The sequence below is a fragment of the Myotis nattereri genome (genome assembly GCF_964212035.1).
Source record: "Myotis nattereri genome assembly, chromosome: 10".
Lineage (NCBI taxonomy): Eukaryota > Metazoa > Chordata > Mammalia > Chiroptera > Vespertilionidae > Myotis > Myotis nattereri.
The window spans coordinates 40,957,777-40,980,866 of NC_138085.1; the positions used below are offsets into that span (position 1 = coordinate 40,957,777).

The 23,090-nt window shown below is 61.6% G+C and overlaps 1 protein-coding gene across 2 annotated transcripts; it reads left to right on the forward strand.

The window, feature by feature from the left end:
* Positions 1-5,301: 5,301 nt before the first annotated feature.
* On the forward strand, positions 5,302-21,351 carry CYP26B1 (cytochrome P450 family 26 subfamily B member 1; the record flags this gene model as incomplete). Of its 2 annotated transcripts, XM_081101321.1 has the most annotated exons (6): positions 5,302-5,505; positions 8,953-9,177; positions 18,109-18,384; positions 18,566-18,721; positions 20,289-20,573; positions 20,959-21,351. In XM_081101321.1, the coding sequence occupies 6 exons, from the start codon at positions 5,302-5,304 to the stop codon at positions 21,349-21,351; spliced, it is 1,539 nt and encodes a 512-aa protein (XP_080957447.1). The 2 variants fall into 2 exon arrangements, with proteins under 2 accessions (XP_080957447.1, XP_080957448.1); XM_081101322.1 differs by lacking the exon at positions 8,953-9,177.
* Positions 21,352-23,090: the final 1,739 nt, after the last annotated feature.

Here is a 23,090-nt window from a genome sequence, read left to right on the forward strand (position 1 = left end):
CTGGCCGCCGGCCGGAGTGGCTGCTTTGCTCCAGCTCCGCAGAACGGGGTGAGGAACAGGCCTGAGCAGGAGCTGGCGTCCCGGGCAGGCCTCTCTCTGTAGCTCCTCCGATGGAAACAGATTGTCCCTTGCACTGGCCTTGGAATGTGTCAGGGGAGGGGGCCTGCCACTGGGCCGAGAGGCATTGGAATGAAAGGAGGGCCAGCCTGAGGCCCTGGGGAGGACGAGGAGGAGCTGAGAGCGGATTCCCAGGGGCTCCTTGGTGCCAGCCAGCGGGCAGGACGGGGCCGAGCAGAGAGGATCCTGAGCTCTGCCTCTCAGGCTGGACCACACGGCCCAGACGGGAAGCCAGGAAGACCCCACACAAACTCTGCAGACCTGAGTCCTAGCCCTGTCGCCTGCCACCGCCTCCCGGTCCCTGCTCCCTGGGCACTGGCCGGTAGGACCAAGGAGCCACCCCCACCATCACCCTGGGCTCCCCCCACCTACCTTTCCATTTGGCTCTGGTTGGAGGAAGCAAGGTAGTTTTAGCGAAAAGAAAGTAAAAATATTTCAAATTAAAAAAAAATTTCCAGGCCCAAATTGTGCAAAACCGAGTGTAAAATTGACCACTCCCTCTGTTGTCAGCTTTAAACAAAGGGGCAGCCGCCGCCGCCGGGACAGGACCTCATGTCTCAGTGGCTGCAGGCTCGCTTGGTGGGGGTGTGACCAGGACAATACAATGGGGGTGGGCAGGGGGACTTTGGGCCTGTTTTCTCATTAGTACAAAAAGTAGTGTGCAAGCCTAGTATCTAAACATAGTGTCACCCCACGGGGCTGTTGTGAAGATGAAATAAGATGAATTTGTTGCCCTCATAGGACTGTGCACGGGTAAGGAGTTTGGACGGTTAAATGCCTTCACTCCTTTGGGCATAGTAAGTCCAGGGCACTCCTGGAGAGCCTTGCCCTGGGTGAGGAGCGGGACTTTAGGCAGACCCCCCCCACCCCCTCCCCCCACCCCATGAGTGTTTTCTGAGCCCAGTCAGAGGGTCAGAGGCTGTGCCTTGCCCATTGAATGCATATTCCCAGAGTGCCTGAGGCCTTGTCCTCCACATTCGCCCAGCCCCTCTGCCAAGCTTTGCCAAGTTCATCCACATAGAACTCCCTTTGGACCAGCATCCCCACAACGGACACCCCAGTCTGTTTTGACTGATTTCAAGGTGCCTTAAGGACGACAGGGACCTGAGAGGCCAGCTGTGAGCCCAGCCTTCCGAGTTCTGCAGGCAGGAGCTGAAGCCTAGGAGGGTGCTCTGGGCCCCCTGGGAAAGGGCTGTAGGCAGAGAGTGTCCATGAGTTCCTGGGACATTAGCTACAGCCGTCCTGGGGGGAGAGGGATGCTCAGAGGGGAACAGGCAGGTCATTCTCAGGCCAGAGGGAGGAAAATATTCTGTCTTCGAGCCACTCCTGCTCCCAGAGCCAGCTTTGGGCCAGTCCACAAGGGGCCAGTCGCACTCTTCTGACCAAAGGTGAAGTTGGGTGATGCTTGCTGGGACTTGAGGTCAGTCTGGGATGAGGGATAGGGTCAGCCTGGGACCAGGATTAAGCGTCAGTGTAGGAGTAGGCTCAGGGTCATAGGTGAGACTAAGGACTAGATCAGGGCTCAGTCTGGGGCCAGGGTCAGATGTCCATCTGAGGTCAATGAAAGAATGTTCTCTGATGGACTCTGACTGGGAAGATGGCTGCTGACCCTTCTGTGTCCCAGCCCCTCCACACGAGAACCTGTTCCACAGCCCAGCATTCCTCCTCGCCACGACATGGCTTTCCCTCTTTGTTTCCTAAGGGCTCTTGGGATCTGAGCAGAGAGATGGTTCCAATTAGGAAATCCAGCAGCTATTGCTGTGAGGCCATGCTGTCCCTGTGGACATTCCCCGAGACCCCACTCGGTGGCTGGGCAGTAAGGACTCAGAATGCCTCCCCCAGGCCCATCCCACGCCCATTGCACACCTGCCCATTAGAGGATGGATGTGCACAAAAGCCGTTCCCTGGATGTGGAGGAGGGGGAGAAGGCAGTGCATCCGGGAGACTTCTGGGGCTGTGATCCCGCAGAGCAGGCACCTCTTGTGAACTCTGGAAGTTGCTGGCTGGAAGGCAGCTATCGCATGAATTTGTTGACAATGATTCTCTAAGTACACGTCCTTCCTCTGTGTGTGTGTGTGTGTGCTCAGTATTTGCCTGTGCACCTGTCCACATCTCTGCAAGGCTGTGTGCCCTGCTTTCCGTGGTGCCTGTCTTCACAGGTGGGTTCCGCAGGGTCCTCTTGCCCATTTCACCACCACAGGGCCAGGACCATGTGATGGGGTGGAGATCAGGCTGGATGCGTAGGGCTCTCCAAAACAACAGAGCCTCAGCAATCTCTCCCAGCCCCATTATCACCAGCTTCGTCCCGACACTGCGGATGGGTGGCCTGGCCTGGCCACTCCTGGGTGCCCAGTCCAGAGCTGACGGTCCAGTGAAACTTCCCTGTTGTGAGAATGTGCCCCAGCTCTCTATTTCTGGGTCCACAGTGGTCCTGACAGGGACTCTGTGAGTCCTGAGCTCCAGGTTGCCTGGGGTGGAAGTCTGAGCCCTTTGGGAGTCTACAAGCAGGCCCTCTAGGGGCAATCTCCCACATGAGAGGAGACCGAGGGAAGGGGAGCAGGAATAGCTTCCCTCTGCATCTGTTGTACTATAACTGTCCACCAGGTGGGGTTCCAGGGCAGAGAGTGAGAGTCGCGATGACCCAGCGCTAGAAGCCTGCGAGCAGCTTTAAAACCTGCGCCCATCCGCCGCAGCTTCGGAAGCGCTCACGCAGAGAGGGACAGCACACAGGCTCGCACCTGAGAGGCTCGCACACGCCCCCTCCCAGGGAACTCGAAAACCGAACTCGTACTGGGGGCATGGGAGGTTTCCAAAGGGGAGTCTGGTTTCCCTTACATCCACACCGTTCTAAACTGAAGGAGGGATAGCAAGTCCTCGGCTCTGGGAGTGCAAAAGTGACAGGCAGAGACTAGGGGGCTGGGGAAGTAGGACGCACGGGAGAGGGCGAGCCAGGCACACGAGCTAGATGATGGCCGGGTTGGCACGCACCGCTCCATGTGTCCTAGACACGCTGGAGGAGAGGCCAGATGACAGACGGATGCAAGGATGCACAGACACACATACCGCAGAGAGCACGCAGACCCTGAGGCACACCACAGCTCCCCGACTCGGGGGCACACGCGCGCGCGCGCACGCGCCTGTACACACACACACACACACACACACACACACGTGCGTCCCGGGGCCACACGCACACCTCGCGCAGGCAGGCGCGCCGGGCCCTCTGAGGCCGGCGAGGAGAAGGTGCCGCGTTCCCCTGGCGTGTTTATTTACCCATTTGTATCAATGAACGTCTGTATCCGACTCCTCCCGCCTCCAGAGGCCGGGGCCACCGCATTTGTCCCGGCGTGGGACACTCACCGGGACCAGCAACCGGGCTCCTCCGACGCTGCGGGGGGCGGAGGGGACTTCAAAGTTAGAGGGTGTCGGAGTGTCCCGGCGGAGGGGCTGCAGTGTCGGCGGCCCGGGACGCGGATGGGGAAAGGGGAACGTCGGGGTCTCGTAGGGTAAGAGACGTATGGGGTGGGGGGGAGACCTGGCCATCGGAGGGTTGGGGGTGTACGGACTAGGGATATAGCCGGCGGGGTTCCGCGGGATAGCAGCTCGGGACCCTGCGCACAGGTTCAGGGTTTTCTGGGGCCCCTCAGTCGAGGGGTGGTCCGGCCGAGCCCTCAGCTGCTGGGACGACGGGCCATGCGGGACTGCCCAGGGAGGGAGGAGGGGGCCAGGGACACCGGAGGGAGGGAAAGAGGGAGGGAAGTAGCCTAGCAGCCAAGCAGGCACCGTGCGAGTGCGCACCGTGTGTGTGTGTGTGTGTGTGTGTGTGTGTGTGTGTGTGTGTCTCATCTCGTCCGTCTGTAGGTGCTGGGATCAGCGAGACGCCAGAGAGAAGGAAGAGGAGGCGAGAGGTGAACTGAGTTTGATCCTGCGGCGGCTACAAGTGGGTCCCGGGCGGGCGGCGGGCGCGGGCGGCGGGCGGCCGGGGCGGGGCGGGCGGCGGCGGGCGCTCACACGCTCGGGCCGCCGGCCTCTCACCACGCCTCCGGCTTTGTGAGCGCGCCGGGGAGGGGGGGGGGCTGGCGGAGCGCCCACGGCGCAGCCTCCCGCCTCTATATAAACACACGCATCGCCTGGCTTTGGACTCAAATTCACATTGAGAGAAGCTTTTAAAACCACCAGCCCTGAAATCCTGCCTCCTGCTTTCCCCCTCTTTCATTCTTTTTTTGCCTTCCTTTTCTTTTCCCCCCCTCTTTCTTTCCCCAGCAGCAACTCCAGAGCCGAGAGCCTGCGTCCCGGGACGGACTGCCTTTTCTTAATTGATACAATAGCCCAGCTCGGGTTTTCACCTCCTCCCCCAACTCCACCCCGCCTCACCCCTCCCGCCCGCCACCGCCGCCGCTGCCGCCGCCCCAGCGCTCGCCCCGGGCTCTGTCGCCGGCTGCGTCCCATCCCGGCCGAGGTCCGCCGGCTCCGCACCCGCGCTCCGGCCGCCGCGCCGCCTCGCCCGCCGCGCCCGCTTCGGGGGTGCAGCCAAGGCGCGCCGCCTGGGGCAGCCCAGGGACGCTGGGCTCCGGCCTCTCCACTCGCCTCCGCTGGGGAGCCTCTCCCCTTGCCCCCAAAATTTCTGGGTTCGTTGGAATTTTTGGATTCAGGATTTTTTCCCTTTTTTTTTTCCACCTAGGAATTTGAGGGGGAAACTTTTGACCAATCGATCGCATTTTCTCTCTCTCTCCCCCTCCCCCTCTTTTTTTTTCTGAGCAGGGGAAGGGGTTTCAAGAGAGGTTCCCGCTGGACAAAGTTTTTCAAAGTTTTCCGAGTGTGATGGTTGCGGGGAGAGCTAACCCACCAGCTTGATTCACGGCTTCATCTCACCACCCCTCGAGCTGCCCCTAAGTCCGCTATAAGGGAACAAACAAACAAACAAACAAACAAAGTTACACTCCGAGTCGCCTCGTGTCTCCTCTCTCTCTCTTCCAGGCATTTTTTTTCCCCCTCCCGCTCTCCCCTCGAAGCTTCCACTCCCCTCTCCCCTTCCCTCGGCCCCTTCCTCCTTCTCTGTTTCGGCTGGAGGTGCCAGGACCCTCGGCCGCAGTCCCCCCTCCCCCGCCGCTCCAGTCCCTCGTCGTCCGGCCCTCCCCTCCCCCGCCGCGGCCGGCACAGCCAATCCCCCGAGCGGCCGCCAACATGCTCTTTGAGGGCTTGGAGCTGGTGTCCGCGCTGGCCACCCTCGCCGCGTGCTTGGTGTCGGTGACGCTGCTGCTGGCCGTGTCGCAGCAGCTGTGGCAGCTGCGCTGGGCGGCCACCCGCGACAAGAGCTGCAAGCTGCCCATCCCCAAGGGCTCCATGGGCTTCCCGCTCATCGGAGAGACCGGCCACTGGCTGCTACAGGTAAGGGCGCGCTCGCTCCGTGGCTCTCCGGGGTCCGCTAGCGGCGAGCGCGGGGCCGCTGGTGCCGCGGGCCGGCCAGGGGGCGCCGGGAGCCCGGAGGCGCTGGTCCCGCCACGCCCCTTCCCTCCGATCTCCCCGCGGCGTGGTTCGGAGCCCCCTGGCGCAGGGCGCGCAGGTTCAGGGAGCTGATCCGAGAGGTCCCGGGGCCCGAGAAGGATCCCCAGACAGACTCTTCGCAGTGGCAGGCTATGCGGCAGAGGTGCACCGGGCGTCCGCTTTCGCCTCCCCTTGGCCCTCGAGGCCCCAGTCACCGTAAGCTTCCTGGGCTTTGGCGGTGCCGTTGGAACCCGAAAATTGAGTCGGGGAGGAGAGGGAGGGGAGCAGAGGCAGTCAGAACTGCCTATTAAAGACCCGGACTTGCTCCTGCCCCCTCGTTGGCTGCTCCAGGTACAACTCCGCTGGGTCACGGTCCGAGAAAATGTGTGTTTTGTGGTGGGAGAGGAAGGAAGTAACCCAAGGAAAATGAGAAGCCTGAGACCCGAGGTTTCTCTGCTTTCGGGGAAAAGGGTCTGTTTACTTATGGGGTGAGGACGGTGCGGCGGGGGAGTGAGCCTGGGGAGAGGTGTGTGAGCGATCCCTGGAGTGCATGTGTGCTTGCTGTCGGATGCCGCACAACCCAGCACTGCTGGTGATAATGGGGTGCGCGTCGGGAACCCGAGCCAGGTAGGTAATGGGGAGATTCACCTGGAGTTAAACCCGTCAAGTGCTAGACAATCGCTTTTGCAATTTGATACACACCAGGTCTTTTTCTTGGGGGCGGGGGTGGGCACGACGTCTCCAGGTTTACCGCAGGAGGTGTGTGGCGTGCGCTCACGCACGAGTGCTTGTCAGGCTGATGCTGATGAGGGGAGGAGAAGGATGAACGTCCTGAAACGGACAACCACGGCCGGGAGAGGTGAGGTGGGAGGTGGACGCAGGGACCTGTGGAGTCAGAAGTGAGAAAGCTTGGCTTGAAAGTAACAGACGCGTGCAATTCGCTCGCACACACATCCCGCTGGGCGCCAAGTGTCAGCGGACCTGGCGCGGGGAGAGGGATGCTGTGGTCTTCCCCAAGTTCCAGAATCTAACCTTTTCTTTGGGGGGTTGTTCGTGCAACTGGTGGGGTTCACTTTAACCAACGAGACTACCTCCTCCCCTCCCATAAAGAAATCCCCAGAGCATATCCCGAGCCACCACACTTTTTAAAGGGTTAACTGCAGCGGTGGTCTAGGCTTTTGGCCGAGAATTTAGGAAATAAAATAACTCACTTGGGCATAAGCTCCGGCCTCGTTAGAGCCAATCTGCGGAATCCGCGGTCTGTCACCACCCCCACCCCCGTTTCCTGACCTTTCCCTGCCCCCCCCCATGTCCCCCTGACCTTTTCTCAGAATCCCACAAGGGCCCTAGGGGCTCAGCGTCCAACCAAGCGCAGAAGATGGGGAGGAGGACGCAGGCCTGCGCCTCCCCATCCAGTTGCCCTTGGGGTCCTAGACTCCGCGGTGGGAAGGGGATGGGGGGGAGGGTGCGCGCAGAGGGGTGCTGAAGGGGTTAACGGGAGCCTTCTGAATCCCAGCTTTATTTTTTCGGAGTCATTTATCAGATTTTACGGGGGGACCTCCAAGGGCTCTCCGTTTCCACCGTGCGCCATCTAAACAGAGCCCAGGGCTAAAAATACAACATTTTTGTATAAATTGGACTCGCGGCCCGAGCGGCCGCCCCTATGAAAGTCCTCTTTGTGAAGACCGTGGAAACGGCGGACAAATAACTCTTTATTAATGCCACAAAAAACGCACTTTAATTATAGTTAGGCAGATCAGAGGCTGGGGGGCGGGGAGGGGGGGTGGCGGGAGAGAGGCGGCGGCGACCTTGGAAAATTCACAGCCCGACTTTTGTGTCGAAAGAAAAGAAAAACAGAGGAAAAGAAGGAGAGGAGAGACGGAGAGTCAGACGGAGTGAGCGAGACGGTACAGCAGACGGAGGGAGGGAACCCCGCTCTTCACCCCCGCTTGGTCGCACCTCCACCCTCGCCTAGATTTCTCTTAAAGGCGTAGGCGCCGTCTAGGTCGGCGGCCGGGTGGGGGCTGTTCTCCCCGACCCGCCGACCGGGAGTGGGGCGGCGTCCCCGCGGCCCAGCCCCCCTGCCGGAGGCGCGGGAGCTGCAGACTCGCTCCCTGTCGCGCGCCGGGCCGGAGGCGCATGTGGAAAAGTGATTAGGGCTCCGGGTTCTGCAGAGTCACTTTTCGGCGGTGCTGGGGTGTGTACACCTCTAGCTGGAGAGCACTTTTCCGTGGAAGAGAGGAAAGGGAGCAGGGGGGACCCACCCGGGAACAGGGGGAGCCAAGTGGTCCCTTCGGGCGTGCCTGCCCCGGGAGCCTGCAGCCCGCATCTGGCTGTTGTGGGCTGGAAGGCCGGGCGGCGGGACAGGTGACGCCCCTCCCCTGGTCGCCCAGCGCGGCCTGGGCAGGAGAGGGGTTAACGTGGGGTGGGGTAGCAAGTGCCTACGTCAAAGGTGAGCGGGACGCCCCCGCCCCCGCCTCTCGGAGGTCCCCTTGGTTTCCGGTACCCTCCGGGGGCCGGCCCCACCGGCTCCTCCGAGTGCGGCCGGGCTCGGGCCTGGCTCTCTTCCGCCTGCGCCGCGGCGGCCGCTGCGGGGGATCCAATTACCTGCGCGGGCCGCCCGCCCCGCCCCGCCCCGCCCCGCCCCGCCCCGCCCCGCGGGACGCGCCTTCCTCCCGCTCCTGTTCCCAACTCCAGGGCGGCGACGAAAGCCCTTTGCAGTTGTTTCCAGGGCACATGGCACCAGGGACATCTCGCTCTCGGATCGCGCACGGACCCCGCAGGGCCCGCAAAGGGCCACCGGGCCCCCTCGCGGTCCACACCCGAGAGCCGCGGAAATCCCGCCCCCCGCGGCGGAGACGGCCTCGGGGCACGGACCGCTCGCCGCTATAAATAATCCTTGGCCTGCGGCCACTCCGCGGGGTCTCGCCAGCCCGTGGCCGGGCGCCTGGAAATATTTATTCCACGAGGAGGCGGAGGAGTTGGGGGTGGTAGGAAGGGTGACGGCGGCTCGAGCTTCGGGTGCTGCCGTCCGGGATGCCTTTTCCCTCCCGACAGTCGTTAGTGAAAAACAGCTTTCGCGGGGTGCCCCTGGGCCTCCCGCCTCCTCGCATTATTTATTATCCTCTGGGCCCTACTTCCCAGTTCCTGTGCTTGCTATGAAAAATAAAACCGACGCGCGTGCTGTGTATTGCGGGGGGGGGGGGGGCGGGTCAGGGTACTGGTGCCTTGAATGGTGGCCCCCCCACCCCCATCCCCACTCCCACCCCGCGGGCCCTGGAAGCTGGGCCGCTGGTGCGCCTCCTCCGGAGAAGCGCGCCCTCAGAGAGGTCTCCATGGTGGCTCCCGCAGGGTTCCGGCTTCCAGTCCTCGCGGAGGGAGAAGTACGGCAACGTGTTCAAGACGCACTTGCTGGGGCGGCCGCTGATCCGCGTGACGGGCGCGGAGAACGTGCGCAAGATCCTCATGGGGGAGCACCACCTGGTGAGCACCGAGTGGCCGCGCAGCACGCGCATGCTTCTGGGCCCGAACACGGTGGCCAACTCCATTGGCGACATCCACCGCAACAAGCGCAAGGTAAGAGCCCCGCGGCCCTGCCGACCCTCTTCTCCCGCGCACCCCTCCTGGGGTGAGGCGTGCCCGGAGCCCTGGGGACGTCTCCACCCCGCCTGTGCCCGGCTGGCACGCCCTCCTGGGGTTCTCTGCTGCGCTGCGGAGCGAGGGCCTGCACAGGCCTCCGCCGGGTCGGCCCTCTTGCTGGCCCGCTGTTGGTCCAGCGGGTGGCTTTTTGAGGGGTGGTTTGGACAGAGCTTGGACGTGAGGGGATTGAGGCCTCTAACGCCAATCCTCACGGTGCTCCCCAAAACTGGAAGAAGAAAGGGGTAGACGATGGCTGGGTTTCCCCTTCTTGCCATGGTTCCCCCGTGAATTCCGACGGGTCATTCTAAAATCAAACCTAGCCTGCCTGCCACAGGTTGCTTTCATAGCGACGCCAGCAGGCGCGGGGGCTGGGGGCACCTTGGGCGCAGCGGTTCCAGGGCTCTGTCTGGGAGCGGCGAGGTGAAATTGGGGCCACGACGCGCGCGGGCCTGGACAGGGGGGGCGGGACGAGGCGGATGGGAGAGCAGCGGAGGCGCGGCGGGGGATCAGAGCGCACCGACCCCCTCCCATAAAGGGGAAGAGAAAGTGGGTGTTTATCCTGTGGATTTCCCGAGCGCCTGCAAGAGGCGCGAAGGAGGAGAGCCAGCGCGCCGCGAGCGAGCCTCCCCGCCCCCTCCCGGGGCGGAACCGCCGCCGCTGCAGCCGCCGGGGCTCGGAGCGCGGGCGGCACGTGCTGTTTGAACTGCAGTAACCCGAGAGCTGAGCCGCCGGGGGCGGGAGCGGGCTTGCGGGCTTAGGGCGTCCAGAAGCGGGTGGGGGAGACTGCACGACCTCTCCTCCTTCCTCCCCCCCACCCCCCATTGGGTCAGAGTACTCAGGTTTGAAACCTGAAGGAAACCGACTGGCAGCCTCTGATCTCTGGATAGAGTGGCAGAGCCCAGGAGAGGGGAGGGGGCGACTGTGGGCAGCCCCCCTCGGCCGGAAGTCTGCGTGTGAGTGGTCTCAGGGAACGTAGGAATTCGTCTTACAGTATTTGATGTCTTCGGAAAGGCCTGTGAAGAGTAGTTCTCCGTAGCAGACCAAAGGAGGAAAACCCGCGTGGAGTGGGCTGGTCTGCGCTCACCGCCAGCGCCTCTCCTCCCATAAAACATGTATTTCAGGACAGGAAAGGGACTCCCGAAGTCTTCTCTCCTATGGCCTCCCTAGAGCAGGAAGCCGCTAACAGGGCCCTGGTCACATTGGAGGGAAGGTGTTCTGGGGAGTGGCAGGGAGGGGGCTGGAGGCTCAGGAATGGGGGCTTTTCCAATATCTTGGGCACTTTTTTTCCCTTAGTGTTTGTGGCTTCACCAAAAGCTCATCTCGAAGAATGTGGAGGGAAGCTGAGGCTCAGAAACCCAGCTCCAAAGAGCTCGATTGCTTCTCCTTTTATCTTTATAGAGTCTTTGACAAGAAAGTAATTATTTTCCCCTTCGCAGGGGGGAACATTGAGACTCAGAGAGTTTGAGAGGCTTCAGTCCAGGAGACATAGCGAAGCAGGTGGAGTCCTGAACATTCCTCCATGGGAAGAGGTGTTTCCTCCCGGGCTACCAGGCAGAGCCCTACTCAGCCCTGCCCACCTGGGGCTGGCAGACGCTGGAGGGTGGGGATGGGGAGGGATCCTGGGAAGAAGAAGGCTTGGTCAAGACCTGAGTGTGAGCCCCTGGGCATTCAGAGAGCTTCCGGGTGAGGCTGTTGCCTTGTGGAACCAGCCACCCTCTGCCTGACTTGGCCTCGGGCCTCCAGGTGGGGAGGGCCTGCCTGGAAAGCCCCAAGGTTTTGGGCTCCTGTTGTTGATTTGGGAGGAGTGGAGGAGGAGCGAGATGGTGTAGATGACCAATGTCAGAGGGATACACAGGGAAGGGGGAGAGAGGGCTGTGGTGGGACAGAGCTGGGAGCAAAAACTGAGGACCCCTATGGGGCCTACACGGGGCATACGCTTGCCTTGCCCTCTAGCTCCCTGGGCATGGGGAGCAGCCATAATGAGGTTCATCCTGACACAGGCTTGGGAACCAATGCAGGGCCCCCCCTTTGTGTGTACTAATTGTGTTCTTGCTGTGTGACATGTGTACACATGGTCTACAGTAAGTGCGTTGGTGTTCCTGAACTAAATAGAAGACTTGGGTTAGATACAGACATAAAGCAGGAAACCTGGTCCTTGCCCGCAAAGAGCGGAGTGTAGCCGGAGGGATGAGAGGGGGATGCTCAGGGGCACATGTTGGTCCTGGAGAGAATGGCCAATCTGCTGGACTCAACACCCAGTGGACCCAGTGCAGTCAGCGCGGGGCTGCGGGGTGGGGTGCCACCCACTGCCTTCTCCAGCTCACGCTGCAGTCGGGTACGTGCCTGGAGAGGGGGCTGCTGGGCCGGGCCCAGGCCTGGTTAGGATGCATTCGCAGGAAGTGAGGCCCAGGTGTGCTGGGGCCCAGCTGGCAGGGTAAGTAGGAGCGTCACTGTTTCCACTGGGGCCGGTGACCCACTCCTCCTCTGGGAGGCCTGACCAGATGTTCTGGGAAGGGACTCCTCACGGCCATCACCGAGTCCAGGTGTTAGCCCCGGCTGCCCTGGTTGTCTAGGGCCAAGAAGGGAGGGGTTGCCAGGGAGAAAGTTCAAAAAGTCTTTCCCAGTCTAAAATAGTCCTCTCTGAAAGCCAGGCCTGTGTCCCTACAGCCACCACCAAACTCTGTCCCTCCTCCTCTGCTACACTTCCCCCACCTGGAGTGCCCCTGATTGACAGAGGAGGCAGGTGCCCCCCCCCCCCTTCTTTTGTGTGCAGAGAGGCTGGGGTTTGTCCCGGAAGGGTGGGTCGAGTCTGGTAGGAATGATTGGGGGCGGGGGGTGGAATGGTCAGACATTTCCTCTTCCAGAGATAGGGCTGGGTCTCTGCACCAAGGGGCTAGAAGCTTCCGGGCACCTCAGACAGTGGTCTTCCCAGAACTTAGAGATGCACTTGGCCTGGGACCCCTGGACTGGGGAGGCCCAGGAGTAGTCTTCTTGCTTCTCCTTCCCAGATCCCTGGCTACAAGGACTTCTGTGGCAGAGGCTGAGGTGGGGCAAGGGCTCCCCAGGCTTTGGAGGGAGGGACTCTCACTAACCCTTTAGGCCCCATCCTGGGCGGGAGTGGAGCTTAGACTCAGGGTCACTGTACTCCTCTCAGAAACCCTGTGCATTTATGTGGGGATGGAGCAGCCAGGAGGTGCTTCCGCAGGCAGGCAGAGCCAGGAGGGCCGTGGTTGCAGGGTCCTGGGGGGAGGCCAACCAGGCCTATCTCTTGGTGGCCTTGGACCAATGACTTCGAAGTCATTTCCATGAGGCTCAGCTCAGAGCAGAAGTTCCCACCTGCTTTGAACGGGAAGGAGGGAGGCAGGCACCTCTATTATTGGGAGGGCCTCCTGGCATAGACCTTTGTCCCACCAGCTGAAGTCCTTCACCCAAAAGTCACTGTAGCACCAGCTGGTGGGCACAGGGGCCATGGAGGGGGCAGGTGGCAGGAACGGATGTCTCTGAAGGTCAGTGGGGGAGGAGCCCACAGCCAGCCTCCAGGGCGCCTGAGAGCGGTGCCTCCCTCTCCATGCCCTTGTGCCAAACAGTGGGAGGGTGGGTTGGCTGGAGCTGGGGGCCACCCCCTCCCTTTTCCCCTCTGTTCTGTGTCCTCCTCCCAGGATGGGGAGGGGTCTGTGCTTGTGATGCTGATGTGCTTGTTCACTCTTCAGCCTTGGGAGACAAGTGTGGCCTTGGTGGGGAGGGGGTGGGTGCTTAGCCCTGAGCCCCTTATGCCACTGATGTATCCATTCCAGGTTCCCAGGCAGAAGGGCAGGGATTGGGACTGTGTCTCCAGGGCTGAGAAATACTGAGGGCAAAACAGAGTAGCCCGGACAGCTGGCCTTGCCCTTAGAATAAACTTGGGCCAGAGAGAGGGGTCCCCCTTAGGGCTCTGTCAGAGCCTTGGGGTTGAGTAGAGGGCTGATGGGGCTAGGAATGGTGCCAGGCAGGGGGTTCAGGGACCCTGGTGGGTGTGGCCAATCATGCCCTGGACGTGACCTTGGGAGGCCCTTCCCCTTTGGGCCTCAGCCTTCCGGGGGGTTTCACTGTGGCTGGAAGAGGAGTGGGTGGGCAAACCTTGTCAGTGTCTGTGGCTCTGCCAAGTGCTGCCCCCCTCTCCCGCCCTGGGTGCTCTTGTGGTGAGTGGAAGCGTGAGGGGCGGTGATCAGAGCTGGAGGCAAATGGGGGGCAGGTACACTGTTTCTACAGATGCTGGGAGCCCAGAGGGACACGCACAGGCTAGGAGGCCTGGGCCAGCCCCTCCCAACCAGAGGGGCTGCGTAGGGGCTGGTGCAGGAGGCAGCCAGGGTGCAGTCCAGGCCCAGTGGAAATGCCAGGCGGCTGGGAAGATGACGTCCTCTCTTGTCCTCCCTCTTGCTCGAGTATAAAGCACACACCTTGGCGTCACCCCTGTGCTGTGCGGACAGCGGCCCGGTGGCTTGGCAGGGTGGCCTGCCTCGGCCCCCACCCTCCCGGCAGCCGCCTCCATTCCTCCCAGTCTGAATCACCGGCCCAGGGAGTGGGTTCCCTCTCTGGCTCTTCCAGCTCTGGAGGCTGCCCATCCATCTCAGTCTGTCCATCGTAGCGGCCAGCAGAGAAGGGGGAGGTTATCTGGCTGGGCATAGCCGTATGCAGGGCCCCGGGGGTTCACTGTGACTCCCCGCCCAGGGACACCGGGTGAGAGGCGGGAGGGGGGAGGAGGAAGGATTTGTAAAATCAATTATAGGGAATTTGAGCTTTGACAAGCCCCTTGGTGGTCCCCCCTCCCTCCCCTCCCCACCTCATTGTGGCATCATCTCTCATCCAGGGGAGAAGGAGAGCCAGGGATGTGGACTCCTGAGCCGCGGTGTTGTTGGGAAACCAACAGGGGCAGGGGCAGGGGCAGGGGCAGGTTTCCAAGCACATCCTAAAGGCAGGAGCCCAGCCTGCCCAGCCCGTGGCTGAGAGTTCCCGGGTCTCCCCCACCCTCTGCCCTGGCCCTCCCTGGCTTTAACCCTGGTAGAGAGTCCATACCTGCTGCTCCCTCTGCGGGGCCTTGCCGGGGCCAGGCCTGGTTCCCGATGACCTTTGTCCAGCGTTCTTGGCTCACTGTTGGGAATTCCAAGGGAAGCCCAGAGGGGGACAAAGCCGCCCTGGCTGCTGTTACTGTTGTGGTCAGGGAAGGCGGCTCTGGGGGCCGGGAGCCCTTCCTTTCTTCACACTGAGCGGCTCCACTGGGCACCTTCCCACATGCCCCAGTCCTGACCCCGCCCGCCCCACTGCAGCCTCCCTCTGCCCTGGCCAGCACCTCCGCCTCCTCCTGGCCTGTGTGGTGGGGGCTGCCCCTGCTGCGGGAAGTGCCCCGTTGTTAACCCTGGGCACAGACCCAGGGATGAGGCCCTGGAGTTTTCCTGGGGCCTGGGAGGCCCAGTGCCTATGGAACAGCCGGCCAGAGGCAGGCGCCTGGCCTTGGGGACTTGCAAGCAAAGCCCCTTGGTCCCAGAGTGCCGGAAGCTGCCTTTTCGTGGCTTCTCATTTGGGTAGTTTCTCCACCCCAGGGGGCTCTGAGGAGAGTCCTGGCACATCCAGGTGAAAAAAGACTCCAGAAGTTAGATTTCTTGTTAGGTCAAGATAAGAGCCTTGCTCCTGGCTGCAGCTCTCCTTTTGGAAGCCCAGCCTGGGGTGGGGGTGGGGGATGCAAGTTCAAGGTGTTTGTGGGCTTCCTGAGGTGTGGACCATGGGCCCTTGCAGTCCCTGGGCTCAGTCCCAGGTCTCCCTGAGTCCTCCCTGCCCTCCCCAAGGCTCCAGAAGGCGCTATTCAGTCGGCCATCGCTAGAGGGCGCAGGGAATGTAACCTTTGGGGCAGGGCAGGGCTTGCCAGTGGGTCCAGCCTGGTCACTCCAGAGGTTGCACTGGGGGCCCGGAGAGCTCCCCTTTTGGTAACCCTGAGATGGCCCCTCCTGGGCCACCGTAGCCCTTGTAGGGTGTGTGCGTGGGGGCCTGGCAGGCACCAGGGGACTCGTGCAGTGCCAGATTCTGGGCTTCTTGGAGGGGATAGCATCTGCTTAGGGACATATGGCTACTGGGGTTTATGTGCTGTGTACATTGAAAGGAAAAAAGGGGTCACCAGGCTCAACCTCGCCATTTTATAGATGAGGACGCTGAGCCTGGGGAGTGACTTGGCCATGATCGCACAGCAAGTTGGCGGGTGATCTGGGGTTAAAATCAGGCCTCTGGGCACCCAGCCTGCCTTTTCCCGCCACCCACTGCCCCTTAGGGCCCAGCTGGCATTGACGTTGCCGGTTCTGGTGGTCTCTGCCCTACTGCCCCTCTACGTGCCCACCTTGGAGCCCAGGTCTCCCTCACTCGGGGGCCTGGCCATCCCCGGCCTCCATGCTTTCCATGTCAGCACCCCTCAGGCGGCCCCGGGCTGGCCGACGCTGGGCCAGGTGTGGCTTCTTTGTCCTTGCTTGTCCCCACCTCCGGCCTCCCCCCTGCTCCTCCCCCGAGGCCTGGTGGCCACAGTTATCTTTCCACCTTCCCAGTGAGCCCGCTCAGCTCCCATGTGCCACTCTCTGCTCACCCTGTGGGCGCCTTGCTGTTCTGTAAGGCCCCTTAGTTGGCCAGCGTTGGGGTCTGGGGACAGGGCCCCCACTCCCAGCCCATAAGATTTTTGACCAAGAGCTGAACCTAGAATCCTAAGGAGGCCAGGGTGGACGGCTGAGACAGAGAACACTGCCTTCATCCATAACCCTGTGAAGGGCGCTGGCAGCCGAAGTCCCCCCTGGGGATTCCTGGGACCCCACACTCGACAAGGTGTGTGTGACCCGTCCAGGCCTGGGTTGCCCTTGCCCACCTCCCATCGCCCTTCTACCTTTCAGCTGTCCCTTCCTAGCAGGAGCAGCCCCAAACAGGGCGGCTTCTCTGCCCCTCACCAGCGGCCTCCCCCCCTTCCCTCCCTCCCTCTGCCCACCGGGAATTTCGGAATGAAAGTGCTATTGTGAACGCCTGGCTGGGCCACTGAAGGGCCAGCACTGTTATTTCTGCAAACCAGCCCTCCCATTAGCCATGCAGGGCCCAGGCCAGGAAAATGTTACCTTTCCTCCTCGAGCTGACTGCAGGGGAAATTCTCACATTTACAGTTTGTGCGGTGGTTGTGTTTGGGGGGCAGGAGGGGAGGGCGGGCGCGTGTGTGTGGTTTGCATGGGGCAGGGTGGGGGGGGCTGGAGGAATATTTGCCTCCTTCCCGTGAGCTGCCCCTCCCCCTCCTTTCCCCATGACCTTCCCCTTGGTGCTGGCGGGAGGGCACCCCCCTTCTGCTCCAGACTCTGGGTGGGGGGGTGGGTGGAGGGTGTCGGTTACAAGTGAGACCCACAGGCCATCAGTAAATAAACTAACATCCTCCCCTCTCTCCCCTCCCGTATACACCTTGGCAGCAGCAGGGGCATCTGGGTGAGGAGGGGCAGGAGGGGTTGCTGAGGAATCAGGACGACTGAAGGCAGGGGGGGTGGCAACAGGGTCTCATTGGCTACTTAACATGGACCAGGAAGATGCCAGGAATGAGAAAGGGCTTCCGTTAGCCTTTGTGATCTTTTGGGGTGGAAAGCCTAGCCCCCACCCCCTTGCCTCCAAACCTGGTCACACTGAAACCTTTTTGATGGCCCAGCTGTTAACAGGCCCTCTAGGACAGTGGTTCTCAACCTTCCTAATGCCGCGACCCTTTAAAACCCACAACCATAAAATTATTTTCGTTGCTACTTCATCACTGTAATTTTGCTACTGTTATGAATCGTAATGTAAATATCTGATATGCAGGATGTATTTTCATTGTTACAAATTGAACATAATTGAAGCGTAGTGATTAATCACAAAAACAATATGTAATTATATATGTGTTTTCCGATGGTCTTAGGCGACCCCTGTGAAAGGGTCGTTCGACCCCCAAAGGGGTCGCGACCCACAGGTTGAGAACCGCTGCTCTAGGATCTCCACCTTGTTCATGGTTCCCAGGGAGTGAGAGCAAATTTGGGCTTCAGGAAGTCCTACTTGCAGTCTAGCCTCAGACTCTCTTGTTCTCCTGTCAGTGGAGCAGAAGAGCCACCTCGTCCTCGCCCATTCTGCTCACCTTTGTTCCACGCCTGGGCACGTCTGCCCTGTGGCCCGGGGATTCTGGAATGGGCCAGTGCCTCCCCTCCAGCCCTGCCCAGACCTCTCTGTGTTGCCTCCGTGGCTGGGACGGCCGCCTCAGCCACAGGCCTGTGGGCAGTTGGGCTGCCCAGCCCCCAGGGCTTTGCCGTTGTTTGGAGCACAAGCTTTTCTGAGCTCCAGACAGAAGATGAGCGCGCAGGTCACCCTGGGAGTGATGTGGAAGGTCTCCGAGTAAAAATTCTGATGAATGATGTTTTCATCCCGTCCTGCCCCCGCCACCCGCCATCAAGACACAGGCCCGTCAGGCTAGGGCCGTGGTCAGCAAACTGCGGCTCGCGAGCCACATGCGGCTCTTTGGCTCCTTGAGTGTGGCTCTTCCTAAGCCTTCGGAGTACCCTAATTAAGTTAACAATGTACGTACCTATATAGTTTAAGTTTAAAAAATTTGGCTCTCAAAAGAAATTTTAATCGTTGTACTGTTGCTACTTGGCTCTGTGGACTAAGGAGTTTGCCGACCGCTGGGCTAGGGGAGCCAGGGAGGGCACTGGGTCCAGGAGACAGAAGGTGGAGCGTGGCCAGGGTGAGGACCTGGAGTTTTCCCCAGTCACAGCCAGGGGACCTGTGCCCCAGCCAGGCCCCCGGGGGCCTCGAAGGCAGCCCGAGCCCAGCTGACCGCGAGCCCGCCCACCTCTCTCCCTCCAGGTGTTCTCCAAGATCTTCAGCCACGAGGCTCTGGAGAGCTACCTGCCCAAGATCCAGCTGGTGATCCAGGACACGCTGCGCGCCTGGAGCAGCCACCCCGAGGCCATCAACGTGTACCAGGAGGCCCAGAAGCTCACCTTCCGCATGGCCATCCGCGTCCTCCTGGGCTTCAGCATCCCCGAAGAGGACCTCGGGCACCTCTTTGAGGTCTACCAGCAGTTTGTGGAGAACGTCTTCTCCCTGCCTGTCGACTTGCCCTTCAGTGGCTACCGGCGGGTGAGCACCCAGTCACGCAGATGGAGGGGCTGCCAGTGGGAGGGCGGGGGGAGCCTTCACCGTGGTCTCTGTGGAGAGGGGGCGTTCTCATAGAAACCCCCCGCCCCGCCCCGCCTTGGAGGAGGCCCTTGGTGGCCCTGCCTTTCCCCTTGGGTGACAGGATGGCCCCTTCTCCGCCCAGGGCATTCAGGCACGACAGACCCTACAGAAGGGCCTTGAGAAGGCGATCCGGGAGAAGCTGCAGTGCACGCAGGGCAAGGACTATTCGGACGCGTTGGACATCCTCATCGAGAGCAGCAAGGAGCACGGGAAGGAGATGACCATGCAGGAGCTGAAGGTGGGGGCCTCCCCGCGGCAGCACCAGTGCCCATGGGGGGGGATGGCGCCGGCCGCCTCGGCCTCCACAGGGACAGTTTCTGAGCAGCTGCTGCGGCATCGCCGCACTGGGCTGGCGCTAAAGCAGGAGGGAGACCACGTCCCTGCCCGCCCTGCACAGGGTCTGGTGGGAGGACTGGGAGCGTCTGCGATGGGCGGGGCTGCCTTTCCTCTGCCCTCGAACCGCGAACCGTGAACCGCTGTGCACCCAGTCCTGCTGGTGAAGTGTCCCCATGACACGGGGCCCCAGGCTCTCCGTCCCGCCCAGTCCTAGCCACCATTGGAAAGAGATGTGAGAAATTGGTCCTTAGCGCCCTCCGCAGGGACTCAGTGTCAGTGGTGCTTGCCCGCCTCCTCCCCTCCCCCGAGTCTCTAAGATTTCAGTGCATTTTAATGGTCCCAAGAGCCCTGGTAGGTCACCTAGGGAAACTCGGACCCAGAAGGGGAAGCCACCTGCTTGCCGGCAGCCCAGTCCTTAGATTTGGAACTAACTCGTGTCTCCTCCCATCCCACCAGCCTTTTCTGGTTGGTGGCCTTTGACGCCCTCCCAGCCTGCTTGGCACTGATGAAGCCCACTTGGGCTGCTGGCAAGAGATGGTCCACAGAGGGCTCCGAGAAGGGCTTCCTGCCCGCCTTTCTTAGGGGGTGTTCGCCTGAGAAGGGGCCCATTAGTTCACCTCCTGTAGACCCCGCCCCCCACACACTTGCCCGGAGCCGGTGGAGACTTGCTGCAGACTCCCACCCCCCCCCCACCCCCCCCGCCTTTGCGTCCTCCTCTTCTAGCCTGTTTTCCTCCTGGTGAGCCAGGAAGAAGCCGAATAGCTCGCCCATTTCCCAAGACGTTTTGGACTCCTAGGTGGAGCCATGGCAAGCAAGGGGCCCAGGCCCCCTCACGCCCTCTCCGGGCCTGGCATCCACATGTGTAAAATGCAGGGCTTGGGATGAGGCCACCGGCTGGGCCCTTTCCACGGGGCTCCCAGGGCCCAGGGGTCCTGCTCCCCAGGGTGCCCTGGAGGAGTCCCCTCAGCCTTCGCACTGCTGTGCCCTCCCAGGTCCTCGTGGGCCTGGCCTCAGACTGCCTCCCGGTCCCCGATGCCCTCCTGGGGGTGGTGGAAGGAGCTGGGGATGGGAAGGTTGGGGTTTTGACCCTGAGCCCCCACCTCACTCACCTGCCAAGTGCCTGGCTCCTGGGAATTTTCTTTTTCCTGTGAGCTCACTGCACGGACCAGGCTGCTGGCTCAGGGCCCGGGATCCAGCAGTGAGTGAGAGGGGCCCCACCCGGGGGCTGCCAGGCCAGTGCCCCTGCCCTGGGCGGTAGCAGCTGTATCTCCTGCTGAATCAGGGCATGGACCCCCTGACCTGTGTCCATCGGGGCCCAAAAGCTCCAGCAACATGAGGCTTGGAGGAAGCAGGCAGGACCCAGCTAGAGGACGCTGAGGCTCCGGGGACCCTGGCAGAGTGGGGTTCTCCGGGCTGGGTCTGCCTGGCTGAACGGATCCCTCACGGTGCCTCTCCTCTCTGCGCGGCAGGACGGGACCCTGGAGCTGATCTTTGCGGCCTACGCCACCACCGCCAGCGCCAGCACTTCGCTCATCATGCAGCTGCTGAAGCACCCGGCGGTGCTCGAGAAGCTGCGGGAGGAGCTGCGGGCCCACGGCCTCCTGCACAGCGGCGGCTGCGCCTGCGAGGGCACGCTGCGCCTGGACACGCTCAGCGGCCTGCACTACCTGGACTGCGTCATCAAGGAGGTCATGCGCCTCTTCACGCCCATTTCCGGCGGCTACCGCACCGTGCTGCAGACCTTCGAGCTCGACGTGAGCCTGGGCCCCTGGGGGTGGGCCTCAGGGGGCCGGTGGGAGCATCGCCTTGGGCTGATGGGAAAGAACAGATTCCCCTCCTCGGGGTACCTCAGTCTGATGGGGAGACACCCCTTGTTTCCAAGGAGCTTTCCATCTGATGGGAGAGACCTCGACCCAATTGCTGGGTCAGACGAAGCCAGCCTGGCTGTCATATATGACGTTGCATGTAGACACTCTATAAATAAGAGACAACTCACATGCTGAGGGTGCTGGCCAGGCCAGGGGATCGCAGTAGGGTGTCTCTGGAAACATCTGGAGGAGGGGCTGGCAGGCAGGGAGTCCGGGCCCTCTCGGATCTCCGCTGGCCTCACCCCCACCCCCTCCCCCATCTTGCCTCCAGGGTTTCCAGATCCCCAAAGGATGGAGCGTCATGTACAGCATCCGGGATACTCACGACACGGCGCCTGTGTTCAAAGACGTGAACGTATTTGACCCCGACCGCTTCGGCCAGGCTCGCAGCGAAGACAAGGACGGCCGCTTCCATTACCTCCCCTTCGGCGGCGGAGTCCGGACCTGCCTGGGCAAGCACCTGGCCAAGCTGTTCCTGAAGGTGCTGGCGGTGGAGCTGGCCAGCACCAGCCGCTTTGAGCTGGCCACCCGGACCTTCCCCCGCATCACCCTGGTCCCTGTCCTGCACCCCGTGGACGGCCTCAGTGTCAAGTTCTTTGGCCTGGACTCGAACCAGAACAAGATCCTGCCCGAGACGGAGGCCATGCTAAGTGCCACGGTCTAACGGGGCCTGGCCACACCCCTGCCTCAGCCTGGCCAGGCCCTGGGGTGGGGGGGCGATGGAAGAATACAAACCTGTGTGTGGGAGGGGGCTGCAATCCGGGGGAGGGGAGCGGCCCCCATACCTGGCCCTCCCGTTTTCTCTCCCTGGCAAGCCCTACCCAAAGCCCAAAGGGCCCAGCTCTTTGGCTCCTGCTTCTCCCAGTCTCTCTCCAGTTCCCACCAGCTTAGCTCCTGGGGCAGGGCATGGCGGGGGCTCCGCATGCCCGTTACAGTGTTAAATGGCAGTCAGCTCACGCTGCAGCATTTGCTTGTCATGTTCCCAATGGATCCCTCCCTGCCCATTTCGTTTGGACCCTATTGGTTTGAGGTCATGTGGTCGACATGGGGGGGTGGACAGGAGGAAGAGTTGGGCTCTTCAGCACCCCGCCCCCTCCTGCCTCTCTTCAGAATCAGGCACCTGCCCCTCCTGGTCTTCGCCTAGAGTCCCCCCCTTTGCCAGTTTGGACATTTGAAATTACCTATTGCTGCTACTTTTTTCTTTCCTCTGAAGTTGGGGCAAAGAGCTCCAGGCCCTGTCCTCCCAGCATCCTCTCTGGTGGCCCTGGGCATGCACACAGCAATGACATCCCCACTTCCCGGCTGGGTGGCCTTGAGCCCATCCTGCTCCACTGTTACCCGCCCCCCCCCCCCCGCCCCCCAAGGCCCTTGGCTCATATTTATTCACTGATCTAACCGAATCTTGGCGTTACTGGGGACTGGAATTGCACCTCCTCCACCCCCAGCCTCCGTCCCAGCTGCCCGGGGACTGACTTCTGCGAGTGACAGCCTCTCTGGCTGAGGTTCAGAAGCTCCCCCAGGCTCCAGACCTTCTGTGGGCTCAACCTCAACTGCACTTCTGGGGTGAATCCAGCACCTCTGCCTTTGTCCCCCGGCTGAAGGTGAGGAATGGCCCGCTGCTTCTCCCCACCCCCACCTCTGTCCACAGCATGGGGGCCTGGAGGCTGCCACCATCTCCCACACAGTCACTGGCCCCCCGGGTGCCCCCCTGGGCTGGTGAGTATGGGGAAGGATACGGGTTCTTTCTCTGACAGGGAGCGAGGGGCTCCATTGTCCCTTCCTTAACCTTCACCCTTCGGCCTTGGAAAGGTGTCCTTGAAGTCCCTTCCCACCTCTCTGCCACTGTCTGCTTAGCCCAGCTCAGGGGTGTGGGATGAGACGAAGGCCAGGGGAGGTGAGCTAGAAGGCAGCCCTTCCTCAGCGGTCCTGAGGGGCTGCGGGGAGGCTGCAGGGAGAGCTGAGGAGAGCATGTGCGAGTTGTCAGAAGTGATTTGCTTGGAAATGGGCCAGTCGGGGGATGACTGGGAGGAAGAGGGGTAGCTGCTGCCACCAGCATTTGGAGTCGGCAATTTGGGACGCCCCCCGGGCTGGTTTGGGGCCTTTGATGAGTCTTCAGCGATCTTGTCTGGTTGTGGATTTTTCTTTGCTATCTATGTTTCTCAGTTGGCTTCTGATGCTATAAAAGCGATGAATCCTCTTTACAAGAAAGCCAGCACACAGAGGAAGGTGCCGGGCATCGATGCGTTTGCCTGTCCAAGAGGCGACCGCTGTGACCACTCAGTGGCCGCCTCTGATGGTGCTGAGGGGACAGATGGCACTCCGCTCTGGACCCCACTCAGAACCACCTGTCCTCAATTGCTTCATTTGGTTTCTGCCTTTTCATTATTAAAAAAGAGCGTGGAG